At 39.7% G+C, this 16,080-nt stretch overlaps 1 protein-coding gene across 1 annotated transcript in view; it reads right to left on the reverse strand.

The window, feature by feature from the left end:
• Gpo1 (glycerophosphate oxidase 1) overlaps nt 1–16,080 on the reverse strand; it is a 169,642-nt gene that overhangs the window by 41,243 nt on the left and 112,319 nt on the right. Inside the window, exons 8-9 of the mRNA XM_071683695.1 lie at nt 7,321–7,509; nt 2,679–2,777 (exon numbers count right to left, since the gene is read on the reverse strand). Of these exons, the coding sequence (XP_071539796.1) occupies nt 2,679–2,777; nt 7,321–7,509 (288 nt within the window). The remainder of the gene's footprint in view (nt 1–2,678; nt 2,778–7,320; nt 7,510–16,080) is intronic.

Genomic DNA, 16,080 nt, shown 5'->3' on the forward strand with positions numbered 1-16,080 from the left:
TTTTGAAATGTATAGGTATGTATATGTGTGCGTGTGGCTGTTTATGTATATACATGTGTATCTGGGTGGGTTGGGCCATTCTTTTGTCTATTTCCTTATGCTACCTTGCTAACGCAGGAGACAGCAAGAAAGAATAATAAATATGAATAATATATATCTATTCATTTATTTTGCTTTGTCGCTGTCTCCCACGTCAGTGAGGTAGCGCAAGGAAACAGATGAAAGAAATGGCCCAACCCACCCACATCCACATGTATATAAATACACGTCCACACATGCAAATATACATACCAATACATCTCAACATATAAATATATAGACACACACAGACATACATATATACACATGTACATAGTTCATACTGTCTGCCTTTCTTCATTCCCGTCACCACTCCGCCACATATGAAATAACAACCACATCCCCCCGCGTGTGCGCGAGGTAGTGCTAGGAAAAGACAACAAAGGCCACATTCGTTCACACTCACTCTCTTGCTGTCATGTATAATGCACCGAAACCACAGCTCCCATTCCACATCCAGGCCACACAGAACTTTCCATGGTTTACCCCAGACGCTTCACACGCCCTGGTTCAATCCACTGACAGCACGTCGACCCCGGTATACCATATCATTCCAATTCACTCTATTCCTTGCACGCCTTTCACCCTCCTGCATGTTCAGGACCCAATCACTCAAAATCTTTTTCACTCCATCTTTCCACCTCCAATTTGGTCTCCCACTTCTCCTCGTTCCCTCTACTTCTGACACATACATCATCTTGGTCAATCTTTCCTCACTCATTCTCTCCATGTGACCAAACTATTTTAAAACACCCTCTTCTGCTCTGTAAACCACACTCTTTTTATTACTACACATCGCTTTTACCCTATTATTACTTACTCGATCAAACCGCCTCACATCACATACTGTCCTCAAACATCCCATTTCCAGCACATCTACCCTCCTCTGCATGACTCTATCTATAGCCCACGCTTAACAACAATATAACATTGTTGGAACCACTATTCCTTCAAACATACCCATTTTTGCTCTCTGAGATAATGTTCTCGACTTCCACACATTTTTCAATGCTCCTAGAACTTTCACACTCTCCCCCACCCTATGATTCACTTCCGCTTCTATGGTTCCATCTGCTGCCAAATCCACTCCTAGGTATCTAAAACACATTACATCCTCCAATTTTTCTCCATTCAAACTTACCTCTCAATTGACTTGTCCCTGAACTGTACTGTACCTACTAACCTTGCTCTTATTCACATTTACTCTCAGCTTTCTTCTTTCACACACTTTACCAAATTCAGTCAAAAGCTTCTGCAGTTTCTCACACGAATCAGCCACCAGCGATGTAACATCAGCGAACAACAAGTGAATCACTTCCCAAGCTCTCTCATCCACAACAGACTGCATACTTGCCCCTCTTTCCGAAACTCTTGCATTCACCTCCCTAAGAATCCCATCCATAAACAAATTAAACAACCATGGAGACATCACACAACCCTGCTGCAAACCAACATTCACTGAGAACCAATCACTTTCCTCTCTTCCTCTTCCTCCTCTCTTACTATAAATAAATAAATATATACACATATATAAGTTGGAAAGTATTACAATTTTGCGCGTGATCAAGTATATTTGTATGAGTCCACGGGGAAAATGAAACATGATAAGTTCCCAAGTGCACTTTCATGTAATAATCATATCATCAGGTGAGAAACAAGAGAGAAATATAACAATCAGTTGATATACAATGAAGAGACATAGCTAGGATGCCAAATGGCGTCCTAGGAATAAATGTATGTATGTATGTTATGTGTATATATGTGTAAGGGAGTGGAAGGCTTTTTCTTTATCTGTTTCTTGGCACTACTTCCCTAATGTAGGAAACCGTAATAAGTACAATAATATTAAAAATAAACTATTGATATATCATATTTGATCACTATCTTTGAAAAGACTGTCTCTTAAAAGCTTTTTTTCTGTTATCTATGTTTTTGAAGGACTTTCAGCTATTGGCAATTTGAACTATGAAGATATCTGTTTTGTTATGTTCAAAGGAGCACAGAAACAATTGTTATGAATTGAATGTGAGCCATTGCACATGCAATAAAAGAATCCATTAAAGTCAGATGACATATGATACAGAAATGAAAAATTAGAAAGATGAAAGATAAAGCAATACTGTGAGGAGCTGGTACAGCTGGGGTTTATAATGAGGGAATACATGAAAATGTAGAAATATCACTGTAGGAAAAGGTTTTGCATTATCCACTTTATATAACATATACAGGAACTATAAAACAAAGATTAAAATGAATTTAACTGACAGACATACTTGAATAAATGAAGATGAAGATAAATTGGCAAAGCTGCATTACATACAAACTGTAAAAAATCCCATTAACAATCTAAGTTATCATCACAAGAAACAATACTTAAGGAGCAAGATACATACACGAATGTACTTTTAAAAAGTTTTTACTAAACTATTATATCAACTGCAAAAAAGTACTCATACTGCAGAAAATTAAAATTAGGAAATTATAAATAATTCACTACACTAATCCAATTCACTTGAACCCTTGTGCTCATATCAATAATCCCATATAATGCATTCCATACAAGAATTCTTATGGTTAGAGTTACTAACATGTACAATTACCTGTAAATATTCTTCCAATTCCACTTGCCCATTTAGATTTAGGTCAATCTCCTTCAGTATTTCATGTAGCATTTCACCAGGTACATCTTGACCTCTTGCCTGCAAAAAGGGAGCATCTCAACAAATTTATTTCATAAACTTTTTTAGACTACATCTGCTTCCTAATTGCTTATACCATCAAATCACCAAGGTATACAGTATTAATTTTAAAAAGTAGGTAAGTGATGAATGGCAGAAACTAGATACAACATACGATACAGGTATCTGTTTTATAAGATAACATGGATACAAAAGAAAAATCTACATATACGGTATATGAATTAAAGCCAGAATTATTCTTAACATGTTTCTATCTGTCTATCTATATCTCTGATGCCTGTTCTCACCTGGAGCTCCCTCAAGGGGGTGGCTACAGAAATGGAGTCTCCATAGCTAGTGAACTCCAGTGCCACTTCTTAGTCTTTAGTGCCTCACCCTTTACAGGCCATTGGCAGAGGGCAACTCTAGTGCAGTATTTACATAGGTTCCTACCTAATGTTCCTACAAACCACTTCTACCAAATGCTCCTGTCTAGTGTTGCTATCTACTACTTCTACCTAATGTTTCTACATATTGTTCCTGCCAAAATGCTCCTACCTACTACTTTTATCTATTGCTCCTAAAGTTTTGTCAAAAGGCAGGGCTAGCGCATAAAGCTCACCATAGGAAAATCTAGAGTTATGAAGAATGAACTGTGTGAGTTAAGTGTTGTCAAGTGTTATACATGACTAAGAGAGATTGTATGCTTGTGGCCAGAATGCCAGTAATCCACATGAGGGTGTAGCAGAAAGAAAAGGTAGCTACCTTGATCAGAGGAGTGCAGCTTGACAACCACTGAAGTGTTGGATCATTATATATCCCTCACTAACCCTCCTGATACCCAGGCGAGTAGTAGTGGTAATATACCTCCTTGGTTGCTGGTTGCCTAGTAACCACTACCTACATATTTCTAGCTAAAAAAAAGAGAAGTAAATAATTTTGTCTCTGATCTCAAGAGACCTCCTCTCAGAGTCAAAGAAGCTGAGGTATAGTATGGAAAAATCATGGAAATAAATACATGAAACTTCTTTTGGAAGTAATCCACTTGGCTAGGTTGGGTGAATGGTATTATCGTCCAAGACAAAGATGGTAACGTAATGTAAAGCGTCAGATGAGGCAACTCTGCTAACTGAATTTTGAGCTATCCTCAGCTGCATCTCAGATGCAAGGATCTTCCTCAGTAATTCTGGGAGTAGGTTTACAAATGCAGAAAAAATAAGCCCTGTAACCTCAGACAATGACCCATCCCTTTTCCCTTGCGATCTCCTTAGATGAAGAAAAAGCTGCTACAACAAAAATTGGTCTTGAACACAACAGCATAGTCGAAAAACAAAAGTCTTCAAGAAATTCAAAACACTAAAACCTTTCCAACTACCAACATCAAACTCAATAAAAAAAAGTCTGTCGGTATAGGCCTTCACGATGCCTGTTGGCATATTCCAAAAGCTAAATGTTCCAGGAAATTTCTCAGTTTTGAGGTGAGTAACAGAAACCAGCAGTTCACAGTAATGCCACTTAGGTTGAGCTCAGCTCCACCAGTATCTATTAATGATCATAAAGCAATGTTTGCATTCCTTGGAGAATGGAAAAAAGTGAACATCCTATCTTACCTTCATGATTTCCTACAACTGGCATCCTAAACAGAAGCATGCATGAGACAAAGTCAGTCTTCCAAAGGAAATTTCAACTTAACAGGGCACTGCATAATCCTAGCTAGGAAGTCTATCAAGAGGCACTTGTGTTGCCTAATGTCTTAGAATGAGAAAAACAATGCATCTTCTGCAAAATTTGTATGATACAATACCTTTCTTTATCTCGTGTGCAGATTGCTATATAAAGGTATTTCAGCCTCAGCATCTATTTCATTACTGTAACACCAGTATCTCTTTATCAAGCAGAAGTCTATGCTGAATTACAATAAGGTCTCATCGAGATATGTTGTCCGTAAGGTTCTAGAAAAGATAATTAGAAAGAAACTGGATGATCTACAGAGGAGAGATTACCCACGTGAGAGATAGCACATTCTGGGGAAAGAGGGTTGAGCATTAAAACCTTTTATATTTCTATGAGATAGCAAATTCTGTCTTAGACAAAAGTTATAGTAGATTGTGTGTGGATTGCCAAAAGCATCTGATACTAAACTGCAAGGGAAGCTAATTAAGATCATCAGACAGAACAAGGGGAAAACTCTTTTGATGGTCAAAAGATTATCTAAGTGGAAGGGAACAAAGGACATATGTCAAAGGGGCCCCTCTCAAAATGGGTTGAGGTCGCCAGCAGAATACCCTTGGGTTCTGTTCTGGGACAATTACTTATCTTTATTCATGTATATGATTAGCCTGAAGGTATGGACTTCTAACTGAATTTGTTTGTAGACAATGCAAAAAGTACAATGAAAAGCATGGAGGATTACATCACCTTACAAAGGGACCTTGCATCATCTTACATGGGAAACATGACAAACTTTAAAGCTTATCAGACACATGGTTGAGGAAGTTCAAAATGAAAATATGTAAAGCAATGAAGATGGGTTACCTTCAGAGATTAGTTAAGGAGAACAAATGTTTGGTCGCAAATATAACCATAGCATTCAAGTTAATGAATAAGTAATTATTTAGCAAGCTGTTCAAATCATACATAACATCAAAGTCAGAATATGCTTCTGGTGTTTGGTAACTATACCTAAAGAACCGCAAAGAGCTTTCAGCAGATGGTCTGATTGAGTTGTTACAGTGTTATGACTGAGAGCGGGGCATGCAACCATGTTAAACAATAACAACAATACTTTACTGATTTTGTTACATAAGGTGAAATAGCCTAAGAGCTAGGGGCTAGTAGGGGCATAGGATTACAGTGGGAAAGGAAAGGTCACTTGTGGCAGGTCAAAAAATAAAAGATGGTCTTGGCACTGGAGTCTCGATGCAGCTGATGAATCATGTTTGAACATTTTGCCTCCAATTTCTTTGGAATAACAATGCTATTCAGTAATACAAGTGGAATTGCTGACTTTAAATTAATCTTGTAAAATGTATAGCTATAAGTTTCTGTTCAATGAAAATAAAACCAGAGTTATTTACCCAATCAGTAATCTCATCAACAGTAGCTTGCAAATATCTTACAGCAACTTCAGGTGATGATGTTAAAGATATAGACAAATCATCAAAGAATTGAGATAATTCAACAATGCCTGAAACAGATGTCTCAAACTACTACAACATTCTCACTGCAAACATACATACAGTTTCATACCAACGTATGAAAGTTTAACAGTGTAATACTATTTTTTCTACCTTTAAACCTACATAGACATTTGAGTAAATATCTCAAGCCAAAATGAGACCTAGCTTAGTCAGTGACTTTCATTCTGGGATAAGTGCACACTTGACTGAGACATAAAGAAACCCGATGTCAATGTTCTCACACATCTGCAGTACATTTTGTGGCATATGGTCCCAAATCTTTGATACTTCATTATGGCATATGAGTGCTATCTGTGGTGCATGTCCTAAGAAGCCAAGGAAATGCCTCAACAGTGCTGAGAAACTGAAAAAGAGTGAGTTATGGGTATGGGGAGAGTAACTTGTACCTTAAGCATAACCTGCTTCCTTATGATTCAGAGTAGTTTTTGAGTATTCCTTGAACCTCCATGCTTAGATGAAGGAGGTGACCTACAACATCAATAACAATTGCTGGACCAAGGTAAGTTTTCAGTATTCATCATAAGGTTGTGAATTTCTACTACTCTCATGAATAATTTTGTATGTAATGGAATCTGGCTTTCAAAGGACTGCTTTTCTCTCAGTTAAGTCTCTTAGAATGGAATTTCAATGTAATAGCAGCAATGAAACAGGTAACAACATGCTGCCCTGCTGCATACCTCTTTCATGTGGGAATTTTCCTGAATATTCAGTATCAACCCTCATCTTTAATAAACTGTCTTTTAAAATCTGTTGAATAAGTTAACATTCTACTTCAAAGACCCATTTTGTAGAAATGCCTTCTGATACCATATCTCCAAGTAGTATTACAGGCTTTCTTTAAATAAAAAAAAATGCTGCTATTGTAGGGTAATGGCAAGCAATTCCTTTCTGGATGTCATTTGATATTCATATTAAGGGGTCTGTGGTACGTTACAACCATATTGGAATGGAGTGGTACAATTATTTTGTCCAGGTACAAAACTAATCCACCATTACTAGTTTTTCCAAGAGACTACAAACACACCATGTCAGTGTAGTAAGTCTATATCTCAAAGCAATGGTTGGATCTGTATTTGGTTAAGAATGGCAGAAATAAGGGATATATTCTAACTATATGGGAGTACACTAAACATTATATCAAGCTAACTAAATCTAATAATAATTCTTTGGAGGATTTACGGAAATGTTTTAACATATCACAGTTGCTTCATTAATATAGAATTAAAATCATGATAGAACTCACATGATAAAGTCTAATAAACCAAAGGTCAAAACTGAGGTTACTATGCATTTCTTATTAGTTTACAGGTCTTGTCTATGCTACAACAGCTACATTAAAAAAATAATCTTCTGTCTCACCATACCTTTAGTGATGCACGAAGATCATTCAGAGATATGTAACCTTTCCTTTCAGTGTCCAAGGAGTTGAATCGCTTCACATACTCAGAGATCTCACTCTTATTAAGATTAACAGGTATCTTTTCTCTGGAGGCACGATTTACATTCTGGCCCATCTCTTGCTGAAGGTACTGCATGGCTGCATCCAACTGACTCTATAGATATGGTTATCATATAAAATTTTAGAATTTAGGAGGTCATGCAGTAATACTTTACAGCAAATCTATATCACACTCAAATCTAGTTGTGACCCCTATATGACATCCTTACCATATGTATCTACAGAAGCACAACCATGGGAGTTGCATTCTTACAATGAGGAAACTGCTGCACCACTGTTTGGTTTCCCACTGAATATCTTCGCTTCCAAATGCCTTTGCAATGTCTATCTCTTACTGCTTCCCTTAACTTCTATATTTTCATATTTTCTTTCTTGTCTCAATTTTGCTAAGGTATCTGACAAAGAAAAACTGCAAAATTTTACCAAGGAATCAAGAAAAACCAAAGATTACAAGCAGGAAAGTGTACTTAGTCAAAGAATTTCTAGTTACCATAATACTGAAAGTAACTGTATTGGCAAATGGAACCATGTTTGATAAAGATGTTCAAATGGGGTTACCATAATTCTCTATATAATACAGTAATGTAAGACATCAACAAGAAAGTAAAATGTGGTATGGTCTAGTGCTCTAGTGATGACACTTGAAAAAAAAAATGTGAGGATTGTATGATGATGAAAGAAAGGTACAAAAATACCTAGATACAATCTATATATGGGCAAAAATACATCTAACAGAATTTAAGTAATATACATTTAACTTCATAAGTAATGGTACCATCAACAATGCCATGACACCATACATATGAAAGTGATACAATGTCAAACAAACATCAAATCCCTGGGACTTATTACAAATGAAAAACTTGCATTCTGAGTGTATTGAGCTGAATGCACAATTGAATGATGTAATGAGTGGTATGATAATATCTTACCAGAAGTTAAAGAAAACTACTGATGAAAATGTTCAATGTATACATATATGATCACCAACTAAAACACTTGCAAGTATACATATATATTTATTTTGCTTTCTTGCTGTCCCCCGCGTTAGCGAGGTAGCGCAAGGAGACAGATGAAAGAATAGCCCAACCAACCCACATACACATTTATATACATACATGTCCACAAACGCAAATATACATACCTATAAATCTCAACGTATATAATATATATACACACACAGACATATACATATATACACACGTACATAATTCACACTGTCTGCCTTTATTTATTCCCATTGCCACCCCACCACACATGTAATAAAAACCCCCTACCCCTTATGTGCACGAGGTAGTGCTAGGAAAAGACAACAAAGGCCACATTCGTTCACACTCACTCTCTAGCTGTCATGTAATAATGCAGCGAAACCACAGCTCCCTTTCCACATCCAGGCCCCACAGAACTTTCCCTGGTTTACCCCAGATGCTTCACATGCCCTGGCTCTATCCATTGACAGCACGTTGACCCCGGTATACCACACTGCTCCAATTCACTCTATTCCTTGCCCGCCTTTCACCCTCCTGCATGTTCAAGCCCTGATCACTCAAAATCTTTTTCACTCCATCTTTCCACTTCCAATTTGGTCTTCCACTTCTCCTCGTTCCCTCCACCTCTTGACCCATTTATCCTCTTGGTCAATCTTTCCTCACTCATTCTCTCCATGTGAACAAACCATTTCAAAACACCCTCTTCTGCTCTCTCAACCACACTCTTTTTATTACCACACATCTCTCTTACCCTATTATTACTTACTCGATCAAACCACCTCACACCACATATTGACCTCAAACATCTCATTTCCAGCACATCCACCCTCCTCCGCACAACTCTATCCATAGCCCATGCCTCGCAACCATATAACATTGTTGGAACCACTATTCCTTCAAACATTCCCATTTTTGCTTTCCGAGATAATGTTCTTGACTTCCACACATTCTTCAACGCTCCCAGAACTTCCGCCCCCTCCCCCACCCTATGATTCACTTCCGCTTCCATGGTTCCATCCGCTGCCAAATCCACTCCCAGATATCTAAAACACTTTACTTCCTCCAGTTTTCTCCATTCAAACTTACCTCCCAACTGACTTGTCCCTCAACCCCACTGTACCTAATAACCTTGTTCTTATTCACATTTACTATCAGCTTTCTTCTTTCACACATTTTTCCAAACTCAGTCACCAGCTTCTGAAGTTTCTCACCCGAATCAGCCACCAGCGCTGAATCATGAGCAAACAACAACTGACTCCCTTCCCAAGCTCTCTCATCCACAACAGACTGCATACTTGACCCTCTTTCCTAAACTCTTGCATTTACCTCCCTAACAACCCCATCCATAAACAAATTAAACAACCATGGAGACATCACACACCCCTACCGCAAACCTACATTCACTGAGAACCAATCACTTTTCTCTCTTCCTACACGTACACATGCCTTACATCCTCAATAAAAACTTTTCACTGCTTCTAACAACTTGCCTCCCACACCATATATTCTTAATACCTTCCACAGAGCATCTCTATCAACTATATCATATGCCTTCTCCATATCCATAAATGCTATATACAAATCCATTTGCTTTTCTAAGTATTTCTCACATACATTCTTCAAAGCAAACACCTAATCCACACATCCTCTACCACTTCTGAAACCACACTGCTCTTCCCCAATCTGATGCTCTGTACATGCCTTCACACTCTTAATCAATACCCTCCCATATAATTTCCCAGGAATACTCAACAAACTTATACCTCTGTAATTTGAGCACTCACTTTTATCCCCTTTGCCTTTGTACAATGGCACCATGCAAGCAATCCACCAATCCTCAGGCACTTCAGCATGAGTCATACATACATTAAATAACCTTACCAACCAGTCAACAATACAGTCACCCCTTTTTTAATAAATTCCACTGCAATACCATCCAAACCCGCTGCCTTGCCGGCTTTCATCTTCCGCATAGCTTTTACTACCTCTTCTTTGTTTATAAAATAATTCTCCCTAACCCTCTCACTTTGCACACCATCTTGACTAAAACACCCTATATCTGCCACTCTATCACCAAACACATTCAACAAACCTTCAAAATACTCACTCCATCTCATTCTCACATCACCACTACTTGTTATCACCTCCCCATCAGCCCCCTTCACTGAAGTTTCCATTTGCTCTCTTGTCTTACGCACTTTATTTACCTCCTTCCAAAACATCTTTTTTTCTCCCTAAAATTTAATGATACTCTCTCACCCCAACTCTCATTTGCCCTCTTTTTCACCTCTTGCACCTTTCTCTTGACCTCCTGCCTCTTTCTTTTATACATCTCTCACTCATTTCCATTATTTCCCTGCAAAAATCATCCAAATGTCTCTCTTTCCTCTTTCACTAATAATCTTACTTCTTCATCCCACCACTCACTACCCTTTCTAATCTGCCCACCTCCCACACTTCTCATGCAACAAGCATCTTTTGTGCAAGCCATCACTGCTTCCCTAAATACATCCCATTCCTCCCCCACTACCCTTACCTTCTTTGTTCTCACCTTTTTCCATTCTGTACTGAATCTCTCCTGGTACTTCCTCACACAAGTCTCCTTCCCAAGCTCACTTACTCTCACCACTCTTTTCACCCCAACATTCTCTCTTCTTTTCTGAAAACCTCTATAAATCTTTACCTTCGCCTCCACAAGATAATGATCAGACATCCCTCCATTTGCACCTCTCAGCACATTAACATCCAAAAGTCTCTCTTTCGCACGCCTATCAATTAACACATAATCCAATAACGCTGTCTGGCCATCTCTCCTACTTACATATGTTTATATTCATTTTTATTTTGCTTTGTCGCTGTCTCCCGTGTTAACAAGGTAGCATAAGGAAACAGACGAAAGAATGGCCCAACCCATCCACATACACATGTATATACATACATGTCCACACACGCAAATATACATACCTATACATCTCAATGTACACATATATATACACACACAGACAAATACATATATACACATGTACATAATTCATACTGTCTGCCTTTATTCATTCCCATCGCCACCTCGCCACACATGGAATAACTACCCCGTCCCCCCTCCTGTGTGCAAGGTAGCGCTAGGAAAAGACAACAAAGGCCACATTCTTTCAAACTCGGTCTCTAGCTGTCATGTAATAATGCACCGAAACCGCAGCTCCCTTTCTACATCCAGGCCCCACAGACCTTTCCATGGTTTACCCTAGATGCTTCACATGCCCTGGTTCAATCCATTGACAGCACGTTGACCCCGGTATACCACATCATTCCAATTCACTCTATTCCTTGCACGACTTTCACCCTCCTGCATGTTCAGGCCCCGATCACTCAAAATCTTTTTCACTCCATCTTTCCACCTCCAATTTGGTCTCCCACTTCTCCTCGTCCCCTCCACCTCTGACACATATATCCTCTTGGTCAATCTTTCTTCACTCATTCTCTCCATGTGACGAAACCATTTCAAAACACCCTCTTCTGCTCCCTCAACCATACTCTTTTCATTTCCACACACCTCTCTTATCCTTACATTACTTACTCGATCAAACCACCTCACACCACATATTATCCTCAAACATCTCATTTCCAGCACATCCACCCTCCTGTGCACAACTCTATCCTTAGCCCACGCCTCACAACCATACAACATTGTTGGAACCACTATTCCTTCAAACATACCCATTTTTGCTTTAAGAGCTAATGTTCTCGACTTACACACATTCTTCAAGGCTCCCAGAACTTTCGCCCCCTCCCCCACCCTATGATTCACTTCCGCTTCCATGGTTCCATCCGTTGCCAAATCCACTCCCAGACATCTAAAGCACTTCACTTCCTCCAGTTTTTCTCCATTAAATCTTACCTCCCAATTGACTTGACCCTCAACCCTACTGTACCTAATAACCTTGCTCTTATTCACATTTACTCTCAACTTTCTTCTTTCACACACTTTACCAAACTCAGTCACCAGCTTCTGCATTTTCTCACAAGAATCAGCCACAAGTGCTGTATCATCAGCGAACAACAACTGACTCACTTCCCAAGCTCTCTCATCCACAACAGACTGCATACTTGCCCCTCTTTCCAAAACTCTTGCATTTACCTCCCTACCAACCCCATCCATAAACAAATCAAACAACCATGGAGACATCACACACCCCTACCGCAAACCTACATTCACTAAGAACCAATCACTTTCCTCTCTTCCTACACGTACACATGCCTCACATCCTCGATAAAAACTTTTCACTTCTTCTAACAACTTGCCTCCCACACTATTTTTTCTTAATACCTTCTACAGAGCATCTCTATCAACTCTATCATATGCCTTCTCCAGATCCATAAATGCTACATACAAATCCATTTGCTTTTCTAAGTATCTCACATACATTCTTCAAAGCAAACACCTGATCCACACATCCTCTACCACTTCTGAAACCACATTGCTCTTCCCCAGTCTGATGCTCTGTACATGCCTTCACCCTCTCGATCAATACCCTCCCATATAATCTACCAGGAATACTCAACAAACTTATACCTCTGTAATTTGAGCACTCACCTTTGTCCCCACTGCCTATGTACAATGGCATTATGCAAGCATTCTGCCAATCCTCAGGCACCTCACCATGAATCATACATACATTAAATAACCTTACCAACCAGTCAACAATACAGACACCCCCTTTTTTAATGAATTCCACTACAATACCATCCAAACCTGCTGCCTTGCTGGCTTTCATCTTCCACAAAGCTTTTACTACCTCTTCTCTGTTTACCAAATCATTTTCCCTAACCCTCTCACTTTGCACACCACCTTGACCAAAACACCCTATATCTGCCACTCTATCATCAAACACATTCAACAAACCTTCAAAATACTTACTCCATCTCCTTCTCACATCATCACTACTTGTTATCACCTCCTCATTAGCCCCCTTCACTGAAGTTCCCATTTGTTCCCTTGTCTTACGCACTTTGTTTACCTCCTTCCAGAACATCTTTTTATTCTCCCTAAAATTTTATGATACTTTCTTAACCCAACTCTCAATTACCCTGTTTTTCACCTCTTGCACCTTTTTCTTGACCTCCTGCCTCTTTCTTTTATACATCTCCTACTCATTTGCATTATTTCTCTTCAAAAATCGTCCAAATGCCTCTTTCTTCTCTTTCGCTAATAATCTTGCTTCTTCATCCCAATACTCACTACCCTTTCTACTCTACCCACCTCCCACCCTTCTCATGCCACAAGCATCTTTTGCGCAAGCCATCAGTGCTTCCCGAAATACATCCCATTCCTCCCCCACTCCCCTTACCTCCTTTGTTCTCATCTTTTTCCATTCTGTACTCAGTCTCTCCTGGTACTTCCTCACACAAGTCTCCTTCCCAAGCTCGCTTACTCTTACCACTCTCTTCACCCCAACATTCTCTCTTCTTTTCTGAAAACCTCTACAAATCTTCACCTTCGCCTCCACAAGATAATGATCAGACATCCCTCCAGTTGCACCTCTCAGCACATTAACATCTAAAAGTCTCTGTTTTGCACATCTATCAATTAACAAATAATCCAATATCGCTCTCTGGCCATCTCTCCTACTTACATATGTATACTTATGTATATCTCGCTTTTTAAACCAGGTATTCCCAATCACCAGTCCTTTTTCAGCACATAAATCTACAAGCTCTTTACCATTTCCATTTACAACACTGAACACCCCTGTATACCAATTATTCCCTCAACTGCCACATTACTCACCTTTGCATTCAAATCCTCCATCACTATAACCCAGTCTCGTGCATCAAAACCACTGACACACTCATTCAGCTGCTCCCAAAACACTTGCCTCTCATGATCTTTCTTCTCATGCACAGGTGCATATGAACCAATAATCACCCATCTCTCTCCATCAACTTTCAGTTTTACCCATATCAATCTAGGGTTTACTTTCTTACACTCAATCACATACTCCCAACACTCCTTTTCAGGAGTAGTGCTGCTCCTTCCCTTGCTCTTGTCCTCTCACTAACCCCTGACTTTACTCCCAAGACATTCCCAAACCACTCTTCCCCTTTACCCTTGAGCTTTTTTTCACTCAGAGCCAAAACATTCAGGTTCCTTTCCTCAAACATACTACCTATCTCTCCTTTTTTCTCATCTTGGTTACATCCACACACATTTAGACACCCCAATCTGAGCCTTCAAGGAGGATGAGCACTCCCCACGTGACTCTTTCTTCTGTTTCTCCTTTTAGAAAGTTAAAATACAAGGAGGGGAGGGTTTCTAGCCCCCCGCTCCCGTCCCTTTTAGTCGCCGTCTACAACTATATATATATGGTGACTGAGTTTGGTAAAGTGTGTGGAAGAAGAAAGTTAAGAGTAAATGTGAATAAGAGCAAGGTTATTAGGTACAGTAGGGTTGAGGGTCAAGTCAATTGGGAGGTGAGTTTGAATGGAGAAAAACTGGAGGAAGTGAAGTGTTTTAGATATCTGGGAGTGGATCTGGCAGCGGATGGAACCATGGAAGCGGAAGTGGATCATAGGGTGGGGGAGGGGGCGAAAATTCTGGGGGCCTTGAAGAATGTGTGGAAGTCGAGAACATTATCTCGGAAAGCAAAAATGGGTATGTTTGAAGGAATAGTTGTTCCAACAATGTTGTATGGTTGCGAGGCGTGGGCTATGGATAGAGTTGTGCGCAGGAGGATGGATGTGCTGGAAATGAGATGTTTGAGGACAATGTGTGGTGTGAGGTGGTTTGATCGAGTGAGTAACGTAAGGGTAAGAGAGATGTGTGGAAATAAAAAGAGCGTGGTTGAGAGAGCAGAAGAGGGTGTTTTGAAGTGGTTTGGGCACATGGAGAGGATGAGTGAGGAAAGATTGACCAAGAGGATATATGTGTCGGAGGTGGAGGGAGCAAGGAGAAGAGGGAGACCAAATTGGAGGTGGAAAGATGGAGTGAAAAAGATTTTGTGTGATTGGGGCCTGAACATGCAGGAGGGTGAAAGGAGGGCAAGGAATAGAGTGAATTGGAGCGATGTGGTATACCGGGGTTGACGTGCTGTCAGTGGATTGAATCAAGGCATGTGAAGCGTCTGGGGTAAACCATGGAAAGCTGTGTAGGTATGTATATTTGCGTGTGTGGACGTATGTATATGTGTATGGGGGTGGGTTGGGCCATTTCTTTCGTCTGTTTCCTTGCGCTACCTCGCAAACGCGGGAGACAGCGACAAAGTATAAAAAAAAGGTAGTAAAAGCTTTGCGGAAGATGAAAGCCGGCAAGGCAGCAGGTTTGGATGGTATTGCAGTGGAATTTATTAAAAAAGGGGGTGACTGTATTGTTGACTGGTTGGTAAGGTTATTTAATGTATGTATGACTCATGGTGAGGTGCCTGAGGATTGGCGGAATGCGTGCATAGTGCCATTGTACAAAGGCAAAGGGGATAAGAGTGAGTGCTCAAATTACAGAGGTATAAGTTTGTTGAGTATTCCTGGTAAATTATATGGGAGGGTATTGATTGAGAGGGTGAAGGCATGTACAGAGCATCAGATTGGGGAAGAGCAGTGCGGTTTCAGAAGTGGTAGAGGATGTGTGGATCAGGTGTTTGCTTTGAAGAATGTATGTGAGAAATACTTAGAAAAGCAAATGGATT

Source organism: Panulirus ornatus, chromosome 37, assembly GCF_036320965.1.
Source record: "Panulirus ornatus isolate Po-2019 chromosome 37, ASM3632096v1, whole genome shotgun sequence".
NCBI classification, from domain to species: domain Eukaryota; kingdom Metazoa; phylum Arthropoda; class Malacostraca; order Decapoda; family Palinuridae; genus Panulirus; species Panulirus ornatus.